The sequence below is a fragment of the Ranitomeya variabilis genome, chromosome 1 (genome assembly GCF_051348905.1).
Source record: "Ranitomeya variabilis isolate aRanVar5 chromosome 1, aRanVar5.hap1, whole genome shotgun sequence".
NCBI classification, from domain to species: domain Eukaryota; kingdom Metazoa; phylum Chordata; class Amphibia; order Anura; family Dendrobatidae; genus Ranitomeya; species Ranitomeya variabilis.
In genome coordinates this window covers 128,102,522-128,128,481 of record NC_135232.1, presented here as the reverse complement: position 1 = coordinate 128,128,481, position 25,960 = coordinate 128,102,522, and the positions used below count along the sequence as shown (strand labels likewise).

Sequence of the window (25,960 nt, the reverse complement as noted above, 5' to 3'; positions counted from 1 at the left end):
TATTGCTGTTCACACCATTGCAGGCCTGTTGCAAGGAACACACTGCTTAAATACCACAGCATGTCAGTGTCAGACACCACAGGCCAAAACCCATGGTCTAATTACCGCCAAGCATTTCTACTACCCTTGGTGCTGAAAAAACAAATCTAATATTAAATGTGTTGTCCAGGACTGCGATATTGATGCTTAGGCTAGGTCATTACCATCAGATTGGTGGTGATCAGACACCCGGCACTCCCACTATCATGTATCATCGGCAGACAAGGCCTATGGTAAACAGTGTAAGGAGCTGGAACAGCACAGTGCCGTACACTGTAGTGGCAGCTCTCAGGTATGACAATTCACCCTTTATGGAAGTGAATAAGAGCTGAGCTACAGTATCCATAAACGGCCACTACTCAGGATATGGAGCTGTGCCGTTACCTCCGGCCACCGATGCAGCGGATATCATATGATCGGCAGAAGTGCCGGGTGTCAGATCCACCACCAATCTGATATTGACGACCTAGCCTAAGATAGATCATCAATATGACCCCTTTAAAAGGACCCTGGAAACATTAGAAGATGTCAGGTCAAACTTACCAATTTGACTTTACTGATCAACTATGTAATATGTCTGAGGGTCCTGAAGTGTGGCAGAATGCAAGCACTGTCCTGTGATTAAAGAATATTTTAATAATTGCTGTAGAAAAATGCCCAACATTTGCCCCTTGATTCAAAAAGCAGCAATAAAAATGCCTCAAAAAAAGTATCAAAAACTGCACACAAAAGAAAGTTTTTAACATTTCTGCACACACAAAAGTCCATGCAAAAAAACCAACAACAAAAAAAATGTGAATATGCCTAGAAAATAAAATAAGTGACGTTTACAGCGGAATATGGAGCACAAACAAAATTGCTGCCCTTGTAGCTTCAGGGTCAAGGAGTATGCCGCAGAGGGAAATATCTGGCCAAAACATGCATCAAATATAGCACACCATATGAGCGCTACACACCAGGCAAGCCTCAGCATCTTTGTCATAAAATTACCGTATTTTCTGGCGTATAAGACGACTGGGCGTATAAGACGACCCCCCCAACTTTTCCAGTTAAAATATAAAATCTTCTTAAAAGTCGGGGGTCTTCTTATACGCCGTATGTCGTCTTATAGGGCCGGTGACTAATGTGCCTTTTGGGGGGGGGGAGTGGTCCTGATGACGAAGAGGGGGCATCTCACAGGAAAGTGTGAGTGGAGTATCCCCCATTACCTCATTGTAGCTGCAGTGTGGGGTGCTGGGGAGCGGCGGCGGCCACCGCCCCACAGCACAGCACCCATGCGGCACAAAGAGGAGCAGCAGCTGCCGCCTCTCCCCAGCACAGAGACCCCATGCTGCAGCTACAATGAGGTAATGGGGGATACTCCACTCACACTTTCCTGTGAGACGACCCCTCTTCGTCATCGGGACCACTCCCTGCCACCCACCATATACACATTGGTGTCTGCACTCGGCGTACAAGACGGCACCCGGCGTATAAGACGACCCCCGACTTTTAAGAAGATTTTCAGGGGTTAAAAAGTAGTCTTATACACCAGAAAATACAGTATTTAGAATATTAAAAATCGGTACAAACACACAAGCTTTTCTAATACTCGCTCCTATGACTATGGGGCTGTGTCACAGATGCACTTTTTACAGTCAAATCCAGGAGCGGATCTTTATACATCTCGATCCCTTTGGCCACTTCTGTCTTTGGTTTTAAAAAAAATGCAGGTGCGACTCGAGCCTCACAAACCCCAGTCATGAAAGGCAGAGCTGAAACTGAAAAAAAGAAGCCCAATTTCACTTATGACCACAATTGTGCAGCTGACTAATATGTCACACTTTGTACTAAATTTGTGGGAGCAAATTTCTGGCACAAAGACTGTCTTGGCTAAGTTTCCACTAAGGATTTATCCAACAGTATTAACCAGTGTGATAAATCTGGCGCATGGTATAACAGTCTAGTGAAAGTTTGCACCAAGAATGAAAGAGTATTGAGAAATATGCCCTTTAAATGACATTGGATCCGTCACTTCTGACATGTCTGGTTTGGCAACTGATGGTGCTCCCCATAAAATAACAGTCAGGCTATGTGCCCACGTAGCTGAAAGTATGCAGAATTTTCCTGAAGAAATCCGGACTCCCTTCGCAGGAAATCCACTTGCGTTTTTCCGGCGCGTCCGAATACAATAATATAGCAGCAAAATTAATGAACATGCTGCGTTTTTGCGCTTTTTCCGCGATGCGGTTTTTTTTTGCAGAAAAACCAAGCATGGGCACAAAAATTGTGGAATGCATTAAAATAATGGGATGCTTAATGTAAGTGTTTTTTTAAGCGGAAAACCGTCGCAAAACGCTAAAAATCTGGAACGTGGGCACATAGGGAACATTTTTCTAGCAGTTGTGCTATTCCTCCTGACAACTGGGTGTTTGCATTCCACCGGTCAGAGAGATGCGTCTCCCTACAGTCTAATAAGGTCATCATTAATTGGGCAGAATCAGGCTCTATGGGAGGATACACCTCCAACAGGTAATGCCCAGCTGTCAATCATACCAGAGGACCGACGTAACGCAAAGCTCCAATAAAAAAGGCAATAAGTCGCCATGTGCAGAGGACCCCACCAATGCCAAGAACCGGGTTCTAAAGTGCTCTAATCTTAAAAAACATAGATGTCCGATAGGGGGTCTCTTGGGATGGGCCGCCCGCCTATCTATATGCTGGGAGACAAGCGTGGCCGTCCCTAGAGTGCTCCTAGCCTATACTGGAGGGATGATGTGACTGCTCAGCCCGCTCACCTACCTCTCTCCGACATTGCCGCACACTAAGAGGCCAGAGACTGATCTCATTTTATTCCCGATGATCTCCTGAGTATTAGCCATACACCATACAGTCCCAGAATTATCAGCCTTTAACAATTGGGTGGGGCTCACAGAGTAATAATACAGAGCAGTCTTAAGACTTGCCCCCAGAAAACACTAAGACTCGCCCCATTGGCCAAAAAACCATAAACACTGGCACTAAATAAAAAAGTCCTCATCTCTGGAACAATATAGTGGATTGAATAAGTATATGTGCCCACGTTGCGGATTTCTGTGCGGATTTTTCCACTCAGTTTTTGAAAAATCCGCAGGTATACCTGCGGATTTCCAGTGTTTTTGGTGCGGATGTCATCTGCGTTTTAACACTTGCGGATTCCTATTGAGCAGGTGTAAAACGCTGTACACCGGATGGAAAACTGCTGCCAATCCGCTGCAGATCCGCAACGTGTGCACATACCCTAAAAGCGCAGAATACACAGAGGGGCAGCAGAAATAAAATGAGAGTAAAGACTGGACTTTTGGACACAATGACAGGTCCTCTCTCTAAGGGTATGTGTCCACGTTCAGGATTGCATCAGGATTTGGTCAGGATTTTTTCATCAGTATTTGTAAGCCAAAACCAGGAGTGGGTGATAAATGCAGAAGTGGTGCATATGTTTCTGTTATACTTTTCCTCTAATTGTTCCAGTCCTGGTTTTGGCTTACAAATACTGATGAAAAATCCTGACCAAATCCTGATGCAATCCTGAACGTGGACACATACCCTAAGGCTATGTGCACACGTAGGTCGGGTCCTCTGCGGGTTCTCCCGCAGCGGATTTGATAAATCTGCAGGGCGCTGCGGTTATCCCTGCAGATTTATCACGGTTTGTTTTGCGGTTTCCGCTGCGGGTTTACTCCTATACTATTGATGCTGCATATGCAGCAATATGCAGCATCAATAGTAATGTTAAAAATAATTAAAAAAATGGTTTATACTCACCCTCTGACGTCCCGATCTCCTCGGCGCTGCACGCGGCGGTCCGGTTCCAAAGATGCTGTGCGAGAAGGACCTTCGTGACGTCACGGTCATGTGACCGCGACGTCACCGCAGGTCCTGCTCGCACAGCAACCCTGCGACCGGATGGCCGCGTGCAGCGCTGAGAGGTGAGTATATCATTATTTTTTTTATTTTATTTCTTTTTTTTTTTTACACAAATATGGTTCCCAGGGCCTGGAGGAGTCTCCTCTCCTCCACCCCGGGTACCATCTGCACATGATCCGCCTACTTCCCACATCGTGGGCACAGCCCCATGCGGGAAGTAAGCGGATCAATGCATTCCTATGTGTGCAGAATCGCAGCGATTCTGCACAAAGAAGTGACATGCTGCGGAATGTAAACCGCTGCGTTTCTGCGCGGTTTTTCCCGCAGCATGTGCACAGCGGATTGCGGTTTCCATAGGGTTTACATGTAAATGTAGACGCAATGGAAACTGCTGCGGACCCGCAGCTGCAGAAACGCTGCGGATCCGCGGTAAAACCCGCGAAGTGTGAACATGGCGTAAGGCTAAGTTCACACTAGGCGTTTTTGCAGCATTTGTTTATGCAAAGCTTCAGCTGCGTTTTACAGCACCAGCAAAGTCTATGGGATTTCAGAAATCTCACGCACTCAGCTTGGTTCTTTTTTGTCATCAGGATTTTGTGTTTTGCATGGTTTTTTGCACAATGGAGCATGTCACTTCTTTAAATGAATGGGTGGGGAAAAAAAACGCATGTTTCATGTTTTGCTGCTTTTTTGTACCAAAACCTGATTCTTTAGAACAGGACTTTTTTTTTCAAATCTAGCATGCCAAGTTCGTAGCAAAAAATGCACAAAAAAAATGCAAGGAAAATATGTTTTCCTGCAGCGTCCTTCCTGTCAAGAGATCAGATTTTGCTGCAGAAAAAAAACCTGAAGAAGTACCTAGTGTGTACTTACCCTTATGGGGTTTTCCATTTTCAGAAAACAGCTGGAGACTGCTGTAATTTACTCATTCTCCTTGGGTCCAGCGCAGAGTATTCCCCATTATAATAAACAGCACTGCAGCCAGTCCGTGAGCTCAGTTATTCCCTGCAGCCAGGTCGATGTGAAGGTAGCGCTGCAGACAGTAAAAGACAAGGGCAGCAGCGGAGGTTCAGTGATGGACCCAGGCAGAGTGAGTAAAGCACAAATGTTTCTTTATTTTCTTTTAACCTGCAGCCGGGGAACAGGGAAGAACATTCATTATCTATGAGACTAGGGGGCGAGTACCAGACAATGAGCGGAGCCACAGCATGCATGCTCAACCACAGCTCTACTTCAGAGGGGAACAGAGTCCTGTTTTTGAGGTCGTTGGGCAAGGTCTCCTCATTCTCACTGATTTACAGCTCTCTTGCTATACTCTGCGCAGTGGCTAGAAAGTGAGAGCAGCGATATAAAAGTGTACAATCCTCGAATACGACACAGCCGGCACATAGAACAACGAACTCAGACTGTCGTTACTGTATGTGGCTCTCTGGGTTCTGCGGAATTTTGAAAAATCTACTAAGAGCAGGAAATGTTTTAAATCATACTCATTACTCCCCTCTTCGATACTCCCCGCTCCAGCGGCCCCTGGAGAACCTGCAGCGATGACGTCACGTTATCACCGCATCATTTTCTTGCAGAGCAGTGATTGCTGAGGTCATGCTAATGATGGACATGACAAATCACTGCAGGACAGGCAGGGACCGCTGTAGTGGAAAGTAACAGCAATTTTATTATTAAAAACATTTTCTACATACAGCCAGTTTAAAAAAAAAAAAAAAAAAAAAAAAAAAAAACCTTAGACAACCCCTTTAATGAGGATCTCTAAAGATATGCACACACGTTGCGGATTTGGCTGTGGATCCGCAGCGGATTTCCATGCGGTGTACAGCTATGGGAAACCAAATCCGCAGTGCACATGCTATGGAAAATTCTGCACAGAAACGCAGCAGTTTATTTTCCGCAGCATGCCAATTCTTTGTGCGGAATCTGCAGCATTTTTACACCTGCTACATAATAGGAATCCGCAGGTGTAAAAACGCAGATGAAATCCGCACAATATCGCAGGGAATCCGCAGGTAAAACGCAGGTCATCTTACATGCGGATTCTGCAGAATCCGCATGGAAAAATCCACAATGGAACCCACAACGTGTGCACATAGCCTAAAGCTGTCCTTAATTGGACAAAGGTGGAGGCCCTCCTTCACACGCAGCGCGCCCCGCAGACGATGCCCTCCGTCACACAGTGTGCACGCAACCGATGCCCTCCGTCACACACAGCGCGCCCGCAGACGATGCCCTCCGTCACACGCAGCACGCCCGCAGACGATGCCCTCCGTCACAGTGTGCATGCAACCGATGCCCTCCGTCACACACAGCGCGCCCGCAGACGATGCCCTCCGTCACAGTGTGCATGCAACCGATGCCCTCCGTCACACGCAGCGCGCCCGCAGACGATGCCCCCCGTCACACAGTGTGCAAGCAACCGATGCCCTCAGTCACACAGCGCGCCCGCAGACGATGCCCCAAGTCACACACAGCGCGCCCGCAGACGATGCCCCAAGTTACACACAGCGTGCCTGCAGACGATGTGCTCAGTCACACACACAGCGTGCCCGCAGACTATGCCCTCCGTCACACACACAGCGTGCCCGCAGACTATGCCCTCCGTCACACACAGCGCGCTCGCAGATGACGCCCTCCGTCACACACATAGCGTGCCCGCAGACGATGTGCTCAGTCACACACACAGCGTGCCCGCAGACTATGCCCTCCGTCACACACACAGCGTGCCCGCAGACTATGCCCTCCGTCACACACAGCGCGCTCGCAGATGACGCCCTCCGTCACACACATAGCGTGCCCGCAGACGATGTGCTCAGTCACACACACAGCGTGCCCGCAGACTATGCCCTCCGTCACACACACAGCGTGCCCGCAGACTATGCCCTCCGTCACACACACAGCGTGCCCGCAGACTATGCCGTCACACACAGCGCGCTCGCAGACGACGCCCTCCGTCACACACATAGCGTGCCCGCAGACGATGCCCTCCGTCACACACAGCCTGCCCGCAGACTATGCCCTCCGCCACACACAGCCTGCCCACAGACTATGCCCTCCGCCACACACAGCCTGCCCACAGACTATGCCCTCCGCCACACACAGCCTGCCCACAGACTATGCCCTCCGCCACACACAGCCTGCCCACAGACTATGCCCTCCGCCACACACAGCCTGCCCACAGACTATGCCCTCCGCCACACACAGCCTGCCCACAGACTATGCCCTCCGCCACACACAGCCTGCCCACAGACTATGCCCTCCGCCACACACAGCCTGCCCACAGACTATGCCCTCCGCCACACACAGCCTGCCCACAGACTATGCCCTCCGCCACACACAGCCTGCCCACAGACTATGCCCTCCGCCACACACAGCCTGCCCACAGACTATGCCCTCCGCCACACACAGCCTGCCCACAGACTATGCCCTCCGCCACACACAGCCTGCCCACAGACTATGCCCTCCGCCACACACAGCCTGCCCACAGACTATGCCCTCCGCCACACACAGCCTGCCCACAGACTATGCCCTCCGCCACACACAGCCTGCCCACAGACTATGCCCTCCGCCACACACAGCCTGCCCACAGACTATGCCCTCCGCCACACACAGCCTGCCCACAGACTATGCCCTCCGCCACACACAGCCTGCCCACAGACTATGCCCCCCGCCACACACAGCCTGCCCACAGACTATGCCCTCCGTCACACACAGCGTGCCTGCAGACGATGCCCTCCGTCACAAGCACAGCGTTGCCCTCCGTCACACACAGCGTGCCCGCAGACGATGGCACTGTAGCTGATCTGCAGTGGTGGAGGACTACAAGCCCCAGCATTCCCTCCCCACACTCAGGAATGCACAGGCTGGACTGGAGCAGTGTGGGAGGACAGGCAGGGTGTGGAGGAGGCAGTGCCTGGAGCAGACACACAAACAGCCCTGGCACCACTGCCCGCAGGCTGGCAGCACTGTGGCGGGCACTTACTGGTTGGTAGGGGGCGCACTCAGGGGAATCTCCACCTCCTCCTCCTCATACTCCGGGCCGTCCAGCGAGTCCGCTTCTTCCACAGGGCCCAGCCCCATTCCCTCGAAGGCTAATGGCAGCGGCGGCAGCGGGGGGAAGCCCTCCTGGGGCTGTGCCAGCAGCGGGGCACTTGTGGGCAGCGTCGCCGCTTCCCCGCCTGCTGTCAGCAGCCCCAGCGAGCCGTAAGTGGCTGCCATCCCGAGCACCAGTGTTAGCAGCCGGCGGACGAAGTGAGCGGGCGTGCCCCTGTCCGCCTCCTACGGGAGGGAGCCGCGGCCTGTCAGCCCGGTGGCCGCACACCCTGCGTCTGCACTCCGGCGCCTCCCTGTCACTGTCCGACCGTCGGCGACAGAGGGGGCGCCACACACCACACTGACCGTGGAGGAGGGGGCGCCTCTGTAGCTCCGCCCCCAGCTGTACGTCACCCGGCACAGGGACGCTCCCCACATGTCAGCAGCGCGCAGTCGCAGAGAACCAGAGCTTTTTTTCAACAATAACTTTATTTAAAGCTAGAGAATGACACCCAGGCCGAGTCGGGAGTGTGATGCGTGCGGCTGGTGCGCTCCCAGCCTAGGTCCTGCCTGCGGTCAGGCACGTCATACTAGTCCTGCACACTGGCCCATGGGACGGGGCTAGTATCCCACTCACATTGGCTGGCTCTGTAGTGGGGCTTCTACCACCCAATGTGGTTAATGAAAGCTAACTGCAGAAATGTGACTATAAAAATAACAAAAAGTCCCGAGATTGCAAGTTCTTACCTGTGCACAGGGCAGAGTACAGCACGGCTGTCTTCAGCAGCGCCATAGAGAAGGGATTGCTCTTCAGATCCCTGTTATCAAGATCACTGGGGGCTCAGCTTTAGGCCGGCGTCACACTCCGCGTATGTAAATATGGTCCATTTATTACGGGCGTAATACGGAGAAATGTTCCCAAAATAGTGATCCGTATGTCATCCGTAGGCAGGGTGTGTCCAGAGGCGTAGCTAGAGCTTTTGCCGCCCGGGGCTGTTCCCGAGTTTGGCGCCCCCCGGGCTCAATACACACAAAGGTTACCAAAAATAGTCAGGACAACACGCACAGAAACAAAACTATTTCTTCACTCAGCTGATGTTCAATAGACAGACCAGACACCATATCACCACAGTGACCTATAATACTATCTACAAGGCACAAATACCGCCACACCATGACCAGACACGCCATTATACACAGGAGATCTGTACTTAGTATGCAGCGTCTGTGTATAGGTAATACAGTGATCACCGGTGACATACACAGGACCTCAGTATATAGTATACAGTGTATAGTGTCAGTGTATAGGTAACACACTGACTCACCAGTGACGTCTCTAGGTGAAGTCCTTCATCTTTCATCCAGCACAGACCGCCATCACTTCATCCAGCCAGGACTCGTCTCTGCAGGAAATAACACAGTTATCTCGAGTTCCACTTGCATAACACATTACTTAATTTTCCCAACTTCTACATTACACCACATGAAGAAGGCGACATAGTGTCACTCTGCACAGTAATAGGACCGCCCCACCATTTAAAACAGTATACTCAAAAAATAAAATAAATACATCACTGCAGTAATAATATCCCTTAATAGCCCCTATGGTAATAATATTCGCCATCCTGGCCCCCGTGTGTCTCATTCCTGGCTTCAGCCATATGTTCTCCCATCCTGCCCTAATGAGTATCCATTCTGCCCCATATGATCTCCCCATCCTGCCCCATCTGTCTCCATCGTATCCATCCTGCCCCATGATCCTGCCCCATCTGTCTCCAATCCTGCCTCCAGTGTCTCCAGTCATGACGCCATGTCTGTCATCCTGCCCCCTGTGTCTCCAATCATGCCCCGTTTCTCCATTCTGCCCCTGTGTCCAGCATTCTGCCCCTGTGTCCAGCATTCTGCCCCTGTGTCCAGCTTTCTGCCCCTGTGTCCAGCTTTCTGCCCCTGTGTCCAGCGTTCTGCCCCTGTGTCCAGCGTTCTGCCCCAGTGTCCAGCTTTCTGCCCCAGTGTCCAGCTTTCTGCCCCAGTGTCCAGCTTTCTGCCCCAGTGTCCAGCGTTCTGCCCCAGTGTCCAGCTTTCTGCCCCAGTGTCCAGCTTTCTGCCCCAGTGTCCAGCGTTCTGCCCCAGTGTCCAGCGTTCTGCCCCAATGTCCTTTCTGCCCCCGTGTCCAGCTTTCTGCCCCCCTGTGTCCAGCTTTCTGCCCCCCTGTGTCCAGCTTCCTGCCCCCCTGTGTCCAGCTTTCTGCCCCCCCTGTGTCCAGCTTTCTGCCCCCCTGTGTCCAGCTTCCTGCCCCCCTGTGTCCAGCTTTCTGCCCCCCCTGTGTCCAGCTTTCTGCCCCCTCCTGTGTCCAGCTTCCTGCCCCCCTGTGTCCAGCTTTCTGCCCCCCCTGTGTCCAGCTTTCTGCCCCCTCCTGTGTCCAGCTTCCTGCCCCCCTGTGTCCAGCTTTCTGCCCCCCCTGTGTCCAGCTTCCTGCCCCCCTGTGTCCAGCTTTCTGCCCCCCTGTGTCCAGCTTCCTGCCCCGGGCCCCCCGGATCGCCGCTCTCAATAAAAAAAAAAAAAAAAGTTCTGCTTACCTGACCGCGCTCCTGCTCTCTCTGGTTATCGGTGGGGGTGGCCATCTTCCTGAGGCCGCGTGTGCGCAGATAGAGTGCTCTGCTGCCCGGGGCTTCAGGAAAATGGCCGCGGGATGCCGCGCGTGCGCAGATGGAGATCGCGGCGGCCATTTTTCTGAAGCCGAGATGCGAACAGGTTCCCTTTAATAGAAAACAAAAATTCTGCGCCGCCGGCGACCCGCCCCCCGCATTGTGCCGCCCCCCGCCCACCCTTCCTACGCCACTGGGTGTGTCAGCGTATTTTGCGCATGGCATCCTCCGTATGTAATCCGTATGGCATCCGTACTGCGATATTTTCTCGCAGGCTTGCAAAACCGACATCTAATGGATTTATGTGCTCAAATGTTCGGTAAAACATATATACAGTATATATATATATATATATATATATATATGTCATTGAGACACATATATATATATATACTGTATTTATATTTAATTCAGCGCGAGATATGTGAAAAGCCGGTAATTCAATTGCCGGCTTTTCATTTCTCCTTCCCAAACCCGACAGGATATGAGACATGGTTTACATACAGTAAACCATCTCATATCCCTTTTTTTTTTGCATATTCCACACTACTAATGTTAGTAGTGTGTATGTGCAAAATTTGGGCGCTGTTGCTGCTAAAATAAAGGGTTAAATCGCGGAAAAAATTGGTGTGGGCTCCCGCGCAATTTTCTCCGCCAGAGTGGTAAAGCCAGTGACTGAGGGCAGATATTAATAGCCTAGAGAGGGTCCATGGTTATTGCCCCCCCTGGCTACAAACATCTGCCCCCAGCCACCCCAGAAAAGGCACATCTGGAAGATGCGCCTATTCTGGCACTTGGCCACTCTCTTCCCACTCCCGAGTAGCGGTGGGATATGGGGTAATGAAGGGTTAATGTCACCTTGCATAGTGTTTGACAAGTGTGACCAACTTTTTACTAGCCTATGCAGCATCAATAGTAAAAGATAGAATGTTTAAAAATAAAAAAAAGGTTATACTCACCTGCAGACAGCAGCGTGCACCGATGAGAGGCGGGAAGACTCCGGGGCCATCGAAGGTGAGTATATGACTATTTTTTATTTTAATTCTTTTTTTTTTTTACCAATTATATGGTGCCCAGTCCGTGGAGGAGAGTCTCCTCTCCTCCACCCTGGGTACCAACCGCACATGATCTGCTTACTTCCCGCATGGTGTGCACAGCCCCGTGCGGGAAGTAAGCAAATCAATGCATTCCTAGGTGTGCGGAATCCCCGCAATTCCGCAAATTTAATGAACATGTTGCTTTTTTTTCCGCAATGCGATTTTTTCGCGGAAAAAAATGCAACATTTGCACAAGAAATGCGGAATACACTGAAAATAATGGGAGGCGTATGTAAGCGTTTTTTTCGCGTTTTTTTCACGTTTTTATAGCGAAAAAACGCGAAAAATACTGAACGTGTGCACATGGCCTAAAAGTGACATCATTGGAAGTGTTTTTCATTATTTTTGAGTAATTTTATAGTAAGAAAATAAATCTCTTTTACTCTCCCTGTAGAATATAGAGACATAAAAATACAGTGTGGCTCAATATTTTTAGCTTCTACCTGCAATTATAGAGGTAGTTGGTCTGAGTCTTGGGGAGACTCATAAAAGAAAATTACTTTCTTGTAATTGAGTTTTGATTATTTTTAGTAGTATGATAGGAACAAAACAATCTGCCTTCTTCTTCACCAGTAGAATACAAATACATAGACATACACTGTTATGTACAATGTGTCTCTGTGTATAATCTGTTTCTGAGTTCACTGTCTGCAATACATATCAAGATGACCAAATCTACATCATTATGGCTGTGGATCATTGCTAGAGCTGCTGCCTGCAAACATGACGATTGTTGCTATGGGTATGGGCACATGCCATGGCTTTTGCTGCGGATCCGCAGCGAATTGGCCGCTGCGGATTCGCAACAGCTTTCCATGCGTTTACAGTTTACAGTACAATGTAAACCTATGGAAAACAACATCCGCAGTGCACATGCTGTGGAAAAAAAAACGCGCAGAAACGTAGCGTTGTTTATTCTGCAGCATGTCAATTCTTTGGATTCCGCAGCGGTTTACACCTGCTCCATAATAGGAATCCACAGGTGTAAAACCGCAGGTGGAATCCTCACAAAAAATGCAGTAAATCCGCGGTAATTCCGCAGTGCGGTTTACCTGCAGATTTACCAAAATCAGTCCGGAAAAATCTGCAGGACTTTTCGCGCCGTGTGCACGAAGCCTGAGTCTTGGGGAATCCCAAGCAAGTGAATAGAATAATTTATGCACTCAGCAGAGTTATGCGACTCTACCTCTTGAAAAGGAGCTATGGAGCGAAGGTCAGAGAGAGGAGAGAATTAGAAGCCGGGACAAAACCCTGACGTGCCGGGACAGTTCCGCTGAATCCAGGATGGTTGGGAGCTATGCTTTTCGTGTGTGCTAGCCCTTGGGCCCCAGTAACAGGGCCCACATTTATCACATGCCAATATAGTACAGGTGTCTCATTAAACGGCATGGGGGCCCCTAGGCCAGATGTGATTGCCACCTCTGTGTCCCCTAAAGCTGTGTTCCTGATATGTATATGAATGGGTGACCATGTGAATGTAAAACGGATGCTATGCTGTGGCTCTGTATGGAAACCCATTTTTCTTGCGCGCCCATAGACTTGAATGGCGGAGTCTCATCTTATGGAAGGAACTACTGCATGCTGCAACTTTTTTCACACTCTGATTCGGTCCTTGAAAAAAATAGTTTGCAGTGTCTCATTGAATAACATTAGTTCGAGTGATGTCCGTATTTTTATTTACAGCACTCAGACGGAAAATACGGTAGTGTGAACAAGCCCTTACTGTGGGTGACTATGAGCATGTATGGATGTGTGTGAGTAAGCAGATGGATGGATGTAAATAATGACATGGGGAAAGTGCTGCCATATAAGCCACAAACATATATATGGGGGATATGTGAGGGTGAGAAGAAGGGGATGTCTAGATGCCACATTATTGTTTTATGAAGGAGCAGTTCATCACAGTATAGGAGATGGAAGACCGTGGAGGTCACCCAGCAGACTGATCAGAAGCCCCCGCTGTTTCATTCTCAGCAGGTACAGAACTGTGCACTGGAGAGTGGGGTGCAGTGTTTCTGGGTGCCAGAAAACATTACAGTGGGTAGTGCCCACTCTGTGTACAGCTGAGCCAAACCTGCCAATGAATGGGAATGGGACGATCTTCTAACAAATGCATCACACAGCTGTTCTGCAAGTGAGAGATTGTGATGAAAAAACAAGACCCAGTGACCCATGAATAGACTGGATGGGAAAAATCTCTTGTATGTATCATATGACGATATATCTTTTCCTGATGTGATTGTGCAGGACAGAAGGAACAGAAACATTTATGAAAATATTTGTAAACAGCCTTGCGAAAGTATCCGGCTCCCTGGAACTTTTCAACCTTTTCCCACATATCATGCTTCAAACATAAAGATACCAAATGTAAATTTTTGGTGAAGAATCAACAAGAAGTGGAACACAATTGCGAAGTTGAATGAAATTTCTTGGTTATTTTAAATTTTTGTGGAAATTCAAAAACTGAAAAGTGGGGCGTGCAATATTATTCGGCCCCTTTAACTTAATACTTTATTGCGCCACCTTTTGCTGCGATTACAGCTGCAAGTCGCTTGGGGTATGTCTCTATCAGTTTTGTACATCGAGAGACTGAAATTCTTGCCCATTCTTCCTTGGCAAACAGCTCGAGCTCAGTGAGGTTTGATGGAGATCGTTTGTGAACAGCAGTTTTCAGCTCTTTCCACAGATTCTCGATTGGATTGAGGTCTGGACTTTGACTTGGCCATTCTAACACCTGGATACGTTTATTTGTGAACCATTCCATTGTAGATTTTGCTTTATGTTTGGGATCATTGTCTTGTTGGAAGACAAATCTCCATCCCAGTCTCAGGTCTTTTTCAGACTCCCAACAGGTTTTCTTCAAGAATGGTCCTGTATTTGGCTCCATCCATCTTCCCATCAATTTTAACCATCTTCCCTGTCCCTGCTGAAGAAAAGCAGGCCCAAACCATGATGCTGCCACCACCATGTTTGACAGTGGGGATGGTGTGTTCAGGGTGATGAGCTGTGTTGCCTTTACACCAAACACATCGTTAGGCATTGTTGCCAAAAAGTTTGATTTTGGTTTCATCTGACCAGAGCACCTTCTTCCACATTTTTGGTGTGTCTCCCAGGTGGTTTGTTGCAAACTTTAAATGACACTTTTTATGGATATCTTTGAGAAATGGCTTTCTTCTTGCCACTCTTCCATAAAAGCCAGATTTGCAACTTTGCAGGATGCGTTTTTTGCACAGAACGATGCATTGCAACGTCTTCAAAAAGACGGAAGTGTGAAAGCACCCTTAGTGTTCTCCTTTCTTGTTGTTGCACAAGAAAAACAGTCCGATTTTCATCAGTGATATTCATCAGTGTCATCTGTGTTCCATCAGATTTTCATCACAATTTGATCATTTCATCATATTTTCTCTGATGAGGAAAAAAAGTTTCTCCAGCATCTACTGTAAGTCCATTAAAAATGGACAACACAAAGACGGTATCCGAGTGCTCCAATTTTTTTCACAAACCCATAGAGTTGCAGTGCCGATTTTGATATGTCTCTGTGATTTTGCACGGATCACCTTGTTCCGAGGAAACAAATAAGACATGAACAGCCCTTTAGATTTTTATAGGTATGAGTTCTATCACTGGAAAACATGGATGACACTTGTGACGCCCGGGAGACCAAGGTACCCAGCACCAGATCAATGAGGTCCGTCTCTTGAGGGGGATGTCACTAGTGGCTTGACCCGGTGCTGTGGCCTCAGGCGATGCACAGTATAAGGGATATCATGAAGGAACAGACACTTACTTGATCAGCAGCAGGTCCTCTCAGCTATGATGACCCCGATCCTGGATCGATGGCTATTGTCCAAATGAAAGACTGAGGCGCTGAAACGTTTAACCAGTTTACTTCAACAAAAAGGGATTTGCAACCAATACTGTGACCGGAGTCTGTTTAAGAACTCTGAATTACTTTGACCCTGTCAGGATTTCCACCTCTTATTATGCGCAGTTTCTGTATAGCCCTGCTGCTGTTTGTGAACTGGCTGCCGACCCAATCTGTCTCTTCTGTGCTCTGGTTCGACGGACAACCCGAGTCCTTTTTTTGTCGGCTTACCCCCTCTGGGAGTACCGCTGAACTCTGTGTCTGTTGCTGCGTCTTACCCTGGTGAAGCTGATATCACCTCACTTCCTTCCGGTTGCTGTATTATATATAATGAATATAGTCACGGATCCGGTATCCATCTCTGCGCCTATTATGGGTAGTGATTATTGCTACCCCGTTCTCACAATGTCCTTTTTCTCTATTCCTCTTTTCCTACTATAGGTATCACGGGCCTATAATCCGTCATAGGGCTGTTAGGAGTTCAGTTATACAACCTCTCACTTTCAGCTCCTCAACCCAACTGCCAGTCCTTTTCTCAGACCAGAATAGATCAAGGGGAGTCTCTGGAGCTCCCCCTTCTGGCCGGAGATGGTAGTGTAGTCTTGCTATTTTAATATTTGTATTTGGTGTCAATAACTATTTTTGTGGCAAATACCCCTAGGGGCGCCACATTCACCCTTAGTTAAGAACAGTACTCCGGGACTGTGGGATGATAACATTTTGAAATAACAATTGATATGTACAGAGTCTTAAAAATGAAAAGTTACAAAAACCACTCAAAGAAACAAAAAAAATGGAATTCTGTAAAAAAGTCACTTCAAATAGCGTCCATTAATACAGTTCTATCCTTGAAGGTACTAGGAAGCAAAGTTCACAAAGCAGTCTTTCCGGAGCTTTGATTTAGTGTTTCCGGGCTGATAAAAAGTTCAAGAATATGCAAAAAGTTCATACAGGTAAGTCTCTGTAGGTACTGGGCTTAAACGTTACAGAACGATAACAATGACTATAGTCTTATAGTTGGTAATCCGCATACCTGGCCGGTAATTGACCCTGGGTACTACGCTGGGATCTACGTAATAGCGGTGTCTCTTTATGTGGTGTACTTCTGTCTACTGCGGATATAGTATCTGCCCTCTCTGCTAAAGATAATTCCACCACTAAGGGGTTGGCAAGTCCACCGTGAATGGGATTACTCTGATCAGGAATCTGTTCTTCCTGACCTGGAACCTCTTGTAGTACGGGGTCAACCTCTTCCTGTCTTGGGACTTCTAATATTGGATTCGGTGTTGGATAAAAGGCCACCATGGGAACCACTACTGCACCATGGTATGTTAGTAGGGTTTTGGGAAAGTCTCCTATACAGGTGTGATACATTTCCTCCTCTTTTTCCTTTACTGATTGAACCTGTATAGGTTGAATAACTTCTGATTCTGGCTGGACAACTTCTGGCTCTTTCAACGTTTCCGGACATAATTTAAGATTGTCTCTTGACACTAGTACAGATGTTAAACCTCCGTTTTTGCTAATGAGACACATTTTAGGATTATCCATTCTTGTTGGTAAAACTGTGTAGGGTACGGCTTCCCATTGATTATCCAGTTTATTGGTTCGACGATTCCTCTTGAGTACTTGGTCACCCGGTCTTAATGGAGTTGCTAGAGCATTCTGGTTGAAAGTTCGCTCTTGTCTTTCTCTGGTTTGCTGGAGGCTTCTTTCCACACTCTCTTGCACTTGGCGATACTGCTTTTGCCGTACGACATCCCAATTGGAGTCTTGAACTTCTGCGTCTGGTTTCAGAATTCCCATTTCTAGATCGATTGGCAATTGGCCGGGTCTTGCACGCATAAGATAAGCTGGGGTGCAGTTGGTAGAGCTCACCGGGACATGATTATACAGATCCACCAAGTCAGGCAATTTCTCTGGCCATTGATTCCTTTCCGTTTCAGGTAAAGTCTTTAGTAGGTCTATCACAATATGGTTCATCTTCTCACATAAGCCGTTTGTTTGCGGATGATAGGCCGTCGTCCGGATCTTTTTGCAACCATACATATTACAGAATTCTCTGAAGATCTCTGATTCAAAGGCTGTACCCTGGTCAGTGAGAACCTGTTCCGGATATCCATGGGGTCTGCAAAAGTACATTTGGAACGCTTTGGCTGCTGTTTTTGCAGTCAGATCTTTTACAGGTACCACTACCAAGAAGCGCGAATAATGATCCACGATGGTCAAGGCATAGACGTAACCGGACCGGCTCGGTGTCAACTTCACGTGGTCCATGGCTACCAGTTCAAGTGGTTGTTTGGTGATTATGGGCTGCAGTGGTGCTCTTTGGCTCTTTTGATCGTTCCTTCTGAGGTTGCACGGGCCACAGTTTCTACACCACTGTTCGATTGATTTTCTCATCCCGACCCAATAAAATCTTTCTCTCAGAAGTACTTCTAGCTTTTTCCAACCAAAGTGACCAGCACCATTGTGGTAAGCCTCGAGGACCATCCTCACATCTTGTTTAGGCACGATAATCTGCCAAACCAATTCATGTGTTTTCGGATTGGTGTATCTTCTACAGAGTTTCCCGTGATACAGGAACATTTTGCCTCTCTCTTTCCAGAGTTGATGCGTCTCTTCTGGGGCATCCTCATCGGGATATGCACTTTGCTCAATCAATAGTTCCTTCACTAGCTTCACAGCCGGATTGCTATCTTGGGTGTCAGCCCATCTATGGTGTGCTAACGGATTAAAATTCACTTCTTGTTGTTTCTGATAGGTATTTGACTGACGATGTTTTACCTTGGGCTGATGAAAGTCTGGTACTTCAATTTCTTCAAGCTCCCCCGTTTCTTCTTCTACATCTCTCAAGTGGGGCATCCGGGATAGGGCATCGGCATTTCCATTCTTGCGACCTGCTCGATACTTGATCACGAAGTTGTAATTAGATAACCGGGCTATCCATTGCTGTTCTAACGCACCTAATTTAGCCGTGTCTAGGTGGGTCAATGGATTGTTGTCAGTATAGACAATAAATTCTGCACCGGTCAAATAGTGTTTGAAACGTTCAGTCACAGCCCAAACTACTGCCAGTAGCTCCAATTTGAAGGAGCTATAATTTTCAGAATTTCTTTCAGTAGGCTGGAGTTTTCTACTTGCAAAGGCGATGACTTTCTCCCGACCTTCTTGCTTTTGTGACAGCACCGCTCCCAATCCCACATTACTGGCATCGGTGTAGAGGATGAAAGGTTGATGGTAATCCGGGTACGCCAGAACTTCTTCTCCGGTTAGTGCCTTCTTTAGTTGTTCAAAGGAGTCTTCTCTTTCGTCGTTCCACTGAAAAGGAGGGTTTCGGTTTGAAGGTTTCTTCGTCTGCCCTATCAAAGCATTTTGCAAGGGCGCTGCCAATTTGGTAAATCCTTTTATAAATCTACGATAGTAACCCACTAATCCCAAGAATTGCCTCACTTCTTTTGCGTTGGTAGGTCTTGGCCAATCCCTTATGGCAGTTATTTTCTCGGGATCCGGTGCTACTCCCTCCGAACTCACGATGTGCCCTAAGTATTGTACCTTTGGCTTGAGAAGGTGATATTTGGATGGTTTGATTTTCATACCATACTTGGATAAGGCTTCGAACACCTCTGCCAGGTCTGTTAAGTGCTGTTCGTAAGTCTTTGAGTAGACGATCACATCATCTAGGTACAGGAGGACGGTCTCGAAGTTCTTGTGTCTGAGGCAACATTCCATCAGTCGCTGGAAAGTACCGGATGCGTTGCAGAGTCCGAACGGCATGCGATTAAATTCGCTTAGACCCATTGGTGTGGTGAATGCCGTTTTTTCTTTATCTCTCTCAGCCACAGGGACTTGCCAATACCCCCTTGTTAAGATTAAGGTGGAAAAATAATTAGCAGATTTCAAAGCAGTCAAGGACTCTTCTATCCTAGGCAAGGGATAGGCGTCTTTATGGGAGATGTTATTAATCCGCCGGTAGTCTACGCACATTCTCATGGTTCCGTCCTTTTTTTTGACAATCACCAGAGGGGCCGCCCAAGGGCTACAACTATCTCTTATTACCCCGGCCTGTTTCATCTCTCTCAGCATGTCCTTCGCACATTGATAGTGAGCGGGCGGTATGGGTCTATATCTTTCTTTTATCGGGGGATGGTCACCGGTGGGGATTGTATGTTCCACAACTTCTATCCGTCCGAAGTCCAATGGGTGTTTACTGAAGACCTGTTCATATTCCGACACAAAGCTATACACCCCTTGTCTTTGATGGGTAGGTGTTGAATCTACACCTACGTCTAGCTGTTGGCACCAATCCTCCAATTTTCCATCTGAGCCGTTATTTTCCACCTGACAGGTTGATTCTAAGGGCTCAACGGTTGTGATGGCATTGTTGTCAACAGTATATAACTTTGCCACTGTAGCGTACCTTGGCAAAGTGACCTCTTCCTCTCCACAGTTCAAAAGTCGTACCGGCACCCGTCCCCGGTGTACCTCGACCACCCCTCGTGCCGTGAGTATAGTGGGCCTGCTGTCGGTGTACGCTGGTTCTATTAAGGCTTGATAGTCTCGTCCTTTAGTACCAATGGCCGCTCTACACCATACCAGCATTTCTGTTTTTGGTGGGATTACAATAGACGTTGGATCACTCACCCTCACACTGCCGATTTCTCCACCTGCAACTTCTACTTGTTGCCTTAACATTAATACTTTTATTTCCCTCCGGAGAACTCTCTGCTGGCAGGATCGGGCAGTTTCAGCAATTTGTTGTAAGACAGAAATAACTTCGGAAAAGCAGTTCTCTAACACATTCATTCCTATCAATACAGTTGGTTCACAGTTCTGTCGGTCAACATCAACGACAATTATACCCTGTTTCTTCAATTCTGCTTTTATGGTCATCTCCCTGAATCCTAGTTTCGGTACCAACTTACCATTACTGGCCCATATATCTAGTTCAACATCAGAGGGTCCTTTATTAATATCTACCTCAGCCCAGTGCCTCTTATAAAGGATATATGGTATAGATGAAATCTGGGAACCTGTATCCAGCAAAGCGTTGAGGGGAATTCCGTCCAGCACGATAGGGATGATGGGTCGTCCTCCGATGTACCTGTTGTGCCAGGGTGTTGGGCCTTGAAAATTCATTCCTGCGAAGCGGCCCGCATTCCCAGGGGATTCCTGTTTAAATAACAATTTCGTGCAAAGTGGCCTGGCTGCTGGCAACAGCGGCAAATGGGCTGTCCATCCGGTTGGTAGCGGTCACGCGGTCGTCCTCTCCATGTCAGGTATCTCCGGGACCTCATCCATGGAACATCCTCTCTACGGTTTGACAACTCCATCTTGGGTTCTCTCATCTCCTGCATGGTTTTAGCCATTGAAGCAACAACATCAGTTAAAGAGTCAAGCTTTTGCTGAAGAGCCTCATTAGTAATGGGCCCCAGGGACTTAGCGCTGGCACCGGACGTAGCTGATGTCACTGGCATTCCCCGTTGCTGAAGTGCATCTGCCATGTGTTGTGTGAGATCCTGATCCCGAGGTGCCTCTGCCAGCTGGAGACGTATAGCGCTCTCCTTTAATTGGGCAAATGTCAATTCAGGGTTCTTAAAAACAAACATGCTCACATGCCCCCGGTGAGAAGGGGTGTAGAGTCCCTCAATAAATTGATCTCTTAGCAGTTTATCGGCTCCTGTGTTAAAAATGGATTCAGCCAGTATAAGTGATTTAAGGGCTTCCTGCAGGTTTAAGGCAAAATCTCTCACGCCCTCATTAGCTTTTTGTTTGCAATTAAAGAATCGTACTTTAGCTTTGCTGCTGGCAGTGGTTTCAAATGAAGCTTTTAATCCAGCAAATATGCGTTCAACAGTACCTTTTAGATCAGTTGCCCATGCCGTGACTTCTCGCTTAGCATGGCCACTTAACTGCATCATCAGGAGACTAACACGCTGAGCTTCACTCACGGGGAACATATCAAAATGAGCCAGCATCTTTTCCCTGAAACCGTCAAGGGTATTAGGTTCACCTTCATACATTGGAAGCCACGGGCCACCCGGGGTATATGGCATCAACACCGGCATGATGGGCACCACTACTTGCACTGCTGCGCTGCCAGGCTCTCTATCGACACTCTGTCTTTCAGCTGCATTAGCGTCGCCGGGTGCTGCGGCATCTCTGTGCTGCGACATACTGTACCCCCTTAGTTAATCCAGACCCCTCCGGTCCCAGCTTCCGTCTAGATAATGTAGATTCGTTCCTCTGTGCAGCACGATGACAATGACACGCCCCTTGCTGCCTCTAACTGCCGCACGCTCTGTGATGGTGGATTTTGAAGTTTTTCAGTTAGACTGGGGCTTGGGTAATGACGTAGCTCGATTAACAGTTTTGTGCCTAACGGTTATGAGATGACTACATCAGGGGATGGCAGCCATTTTTACCCCATTATAACCAATGGAGAAAAGTCACTTTCAATAGTTTTCAATGGGGAACGGGATTTTCTTTAACAAAGTCAATCTCCAAGATTTTTCATCCAAATTTTCACAGTTTCAGACTCCAATTACGGCACACAATACCCGGTGTACGGGCTGGCCCTATCCTGTTCGTGACGCCAGTTGTGACGCCCGGGAGACCAAGGTACCCAGCACCAGATCAATGAGGTCCGTCTCTTGAGGGGGATGTCACTAGTGGCTTGACCCGGTGCTGTGGCCTCAGGCGATGCACAATGTAAGGGATATCATGAAGGAACAGACACTTACTTGATCAGCAGCAGGTCCTCTCAGCTATGATGACCCCGATCCTGGATCGATGGCTATTGTCCAAATGAAAGACTGAGGCGCTGAAACGTTTAACCAGTTTACTTCAACAAAAAGGGATTTGCAACCAATACTGTCACCGGAGTCTGTTTAAGAACTCTGAATTACTTTGACCCTGTCAGGATTTCCACCTCTTATTATGCACAATTTCTGTATGGCCCTGCTGCCGACCCAATCTGTCTCTTCTGTGCTCTGGTGCGACGGACAACCCGAGTCCTTTTTTTGTCAGCTTACCCCCTCTGGGAGTACCGCTGAACTCTGTGTCTGTTGCTGCGTCTTACCCTGGTGAAGCTGATATCACCTCACGTCCTTCCGGTTGCTGTATTATATATAATGAATATAGCCACGGATCCGGTATCCGTCTTTGCGCCTATTCTGGGTAGAGGTTATTGCTACCCGGTTCTCACAATGTCCTTTTTCTCTATTCCTCTTTTCCTACTATGGGTATCACGGGCCTATAATCCGTCATAGGGCTGTTAGGAGTTCAGTTATACGACCTCTCACTTTCAGCTCCTCAACCCAACTGCCAGTCCTTTTCTCAGACCAGAATAGATCAAGGGGAGTCTCTGGAGCTCCCCCTTCTGGCCGGAGATGGTAGTGCAGTCTTGCTATTTTAATATTTGTATTTGGTGTCAATAACTATTTTTGTGGCAAATACCCCTAGGGGCGCCACACACTCATACCAGAAAAACTGACATCTGAATGAGGCCTCGCTGTTACATAATGTATTGCATGGCATTGCAACTTCAGAGTATGGCAGAGACAGTGGAGGGGGCCGAATCTCCTCTATTTTGTGCACAGTATGCGAGACATAAAAGCAAATTGTCTCGGACCACTCCGTAAATGAAAAAAAGAAAACCTGACAATCTGATATACAACTTCCTAAATCTGCTCATCTGCTCATAGAAGTCTTAGACTTGCCTGACGTAGTGTTATTGCCCCTGTACACAGACATTCCAGCTGATTCTTAACGGCTTGCATATGTTCACTTCCCTTTGAAGAATTCTTTCTATTTCATAAACTAATGGCAGATGACAAGGCCATGTCATGACGTTATGATTGGCAGGGCTCTGAACTTTAGGACCCTCACCGATCCTGAGAATAAAAGGGTCACAGTGCTAATCAGGGCCGGTTTTAGGCAAAGTGGGTCCCTGGGCAAAAGTTTAAAATGGGGCCCCAAATGCTAACATATTGCACATCACACAGAAGCATTTTGGTTGTATTTACTTGCACTGAGTTCAGGCCGCTAAACGAGTGTGATCAACAATATTGAAGTAGTTCGACGCCTGTTTCCCGACCTCTTTCCAATGGCTGAGGAATAATGATTGGAACAGAACAATCACAATTAAATCAATCTGTCCCCATACTGTGTCATGTTATCAGCAGCACAGTTTACATCGGTGATGTGCTGCTGAGAACAATGATTTCTGTTCCCGCATTAACAATCCCTTGATGAATAGGCTGCATTTTGTTTGTTTAGTATAATACACCCCATAGTCCTCCATATACTATAATGTGCACCACAGTCCTCCATATTGTAAAATGCACACTCCATAGTCCTCCATATACTATAATGTGCACCACAGACCTCCATATTGTATAATGCACACCCCATAGTCCTCCATATAGTATAATGTGCCCCATAGTCCTGCGTATAGTATAATACACTATTATATACCAAACCCCTACAAGCTAATTACAGCAGGAAAAATGGGGACAGAAACGAGTATTTTATGCCAAAACAATTTTTTATTCACAAATAAATATTAAAATATTTTACAGAATAATACTGCCGTAGCAGGAAAAAAGGGATCCAATGTATATTCTCTAACTAGTAAAGACAGCACTAAAATTGCAATAGTCCCTTATCATATGCAAAAATCAATATGTAGTCAGAAAATACAGTACCGTTCAAAAGTTTAAGGTCACCCAGACAATTTTGTGTTTTCCATGAAAACTCATACTTTTATTAATCAAATGAGATGCCAAATGAATTGAAAATCTAGGCCAGACATTGACAAGGTTCGAAAAAAAATATTTTTATTTCAAATAATAATTTTCTCCTTCATTCTTTTGTCAAAGAATGCTCCCTTTGCAGCAATTCCAGCATTGCAGACCTTTGGCATTCTAGCAGTTAATTTGCTGAGGTAGTCTGGAGAAATTTCACCCCATGCTTCCAGAAGCCCCACCCACAAGTTGGTTTGGCTTGATGGGCACTTTTTGGGTACCATACGGTGAAGCTGCTCTCCCAGCTCAATGGGGTAGAGATCTGGTGACTGTGCTGGCCACTCCATTACAGATAGAATACCAGCTGCCTGCTTCTTCCCTAAATAGTTATTGCATAATTTGGAGGTGTGCTTTTGGTCATTGTCCTGTTTTAGGATGAAATTGGCTCCAATCAAGCGCTGTCCACAGGCATGGCATTGCAAAATGGAGTGATAGCCTTCCTTATTCAATATCCCTTTTACCTTGTACAAATCTCCCACTTTACCAGCACCAAAGCAACCCCAGAACATCACATTACCTCCACCATGCTTGACAGATGGAGTCACGTACTCTTCCAGCATCTTTTCAGTTTTTCTGCGTCTCACAAATGTTCTTCTGTGTGATCCAAACACCTCAAACTTGGATTTGTCTGTCCATGACACTTTTTTCCAATCTTCTCTGTCCAATGTCTGTGTTCTTTTGCCCATATTAATCTTTTCCTTTTATTAGTCAGTCTCAGATATGGCTTTCTCTTTGCCACTCTGCCCTGAAGGCCAGCATCCCGGAGTCGCCTCTTCACTGTAGACGTTGACACTGACGTTTTGCGTGTACTATTTAACGAAGCTGCCAGTTGAGGACATATGAGGCATCGATTTCTCAAAACTACAGACTCTAATGTACTTGTGTTGTTGCTCAGTTGTGCAGCGGGGCCTCCAACTTCTCTTTCTACTCTGGTTAGTGCCTGTTTGTGCTCTCCTCTGAAGGGAGTAGTACACACCGTTGTAGGAAATCTTTAGTTTCTTGGCAATTTCACGCATGGAATAGCCTTCTTTTCTAAGAACAAGAATAGATTGTCGAGATTCACATGAAAGTTCTTTTTTTTCTGGCCATTTTGAGAGTTTAATGGAACCAACAAGTGTAATGCTCTAGATTCTCAACTAACTCAAAGGAAGGTCAGGTTCATAGGTTTTCTAATCAGCCAAACTGTTTTCAGCTGTGCGAATATACTTGCACAAGGGTTTTCAAGGGTATTCTAACCAACCATTAGCCTTCTTACACAGTTAGCAAACACAAAGTACCATAAGAACACTGGAGTAATGGTTGTTGGAAATGGGCCTCTATACACCTATGAAGATATTACATTATAAACCAGACGTTTGCAGCCAGAATAGTCATTTACCACATTAACAATGTATAGACTGTATTTCTGAATCATTTAATGTTAGCTTCATTGGAAAAAACTGTGCTTTTCTTTCAAAAATAAGGAAATTTCTAAGTGACCCTAAACTTTTGAACGGTAGTATACATGCATCAAAAGGCTATTTAAGCCAATGGGGGGCTATTATTCCTACCTGCTGTTGTTACCATTCCATGCTTTTTTGTAGT

At 47.2% G+C, this 25,960-nt stretch overlaps 1 protein-coding gene across 2 annotated transcripts in view; it reads right to left on the bottom strand.

Moving 5' to 3' along the window:
* RASA1 (RAS p21 protein activator 1) overlaps nt 1-8,294 on the bottom strand; it is a 91,591-nt gene extending 83,297 nt beyond the window's left edge. For both annotated transcript variants that reach the window (XM_077288710.1, XM_077288719.1), the window contains exon 1: nt 7,913-8,294. In XM_077288710.1, coding sequence (XP_077144825.1) covers nt 7,913-8,148 — 236 coding nt within the window. In that variant the 5' untranslated portion in view covers nt 8,149-8,294. The remainder of the gene's footprint in view (nt 1-7,912) is intronic.
* Between the last annotated feature and the right edge of the window lie 17,666 nt (nt 8,295-25,960).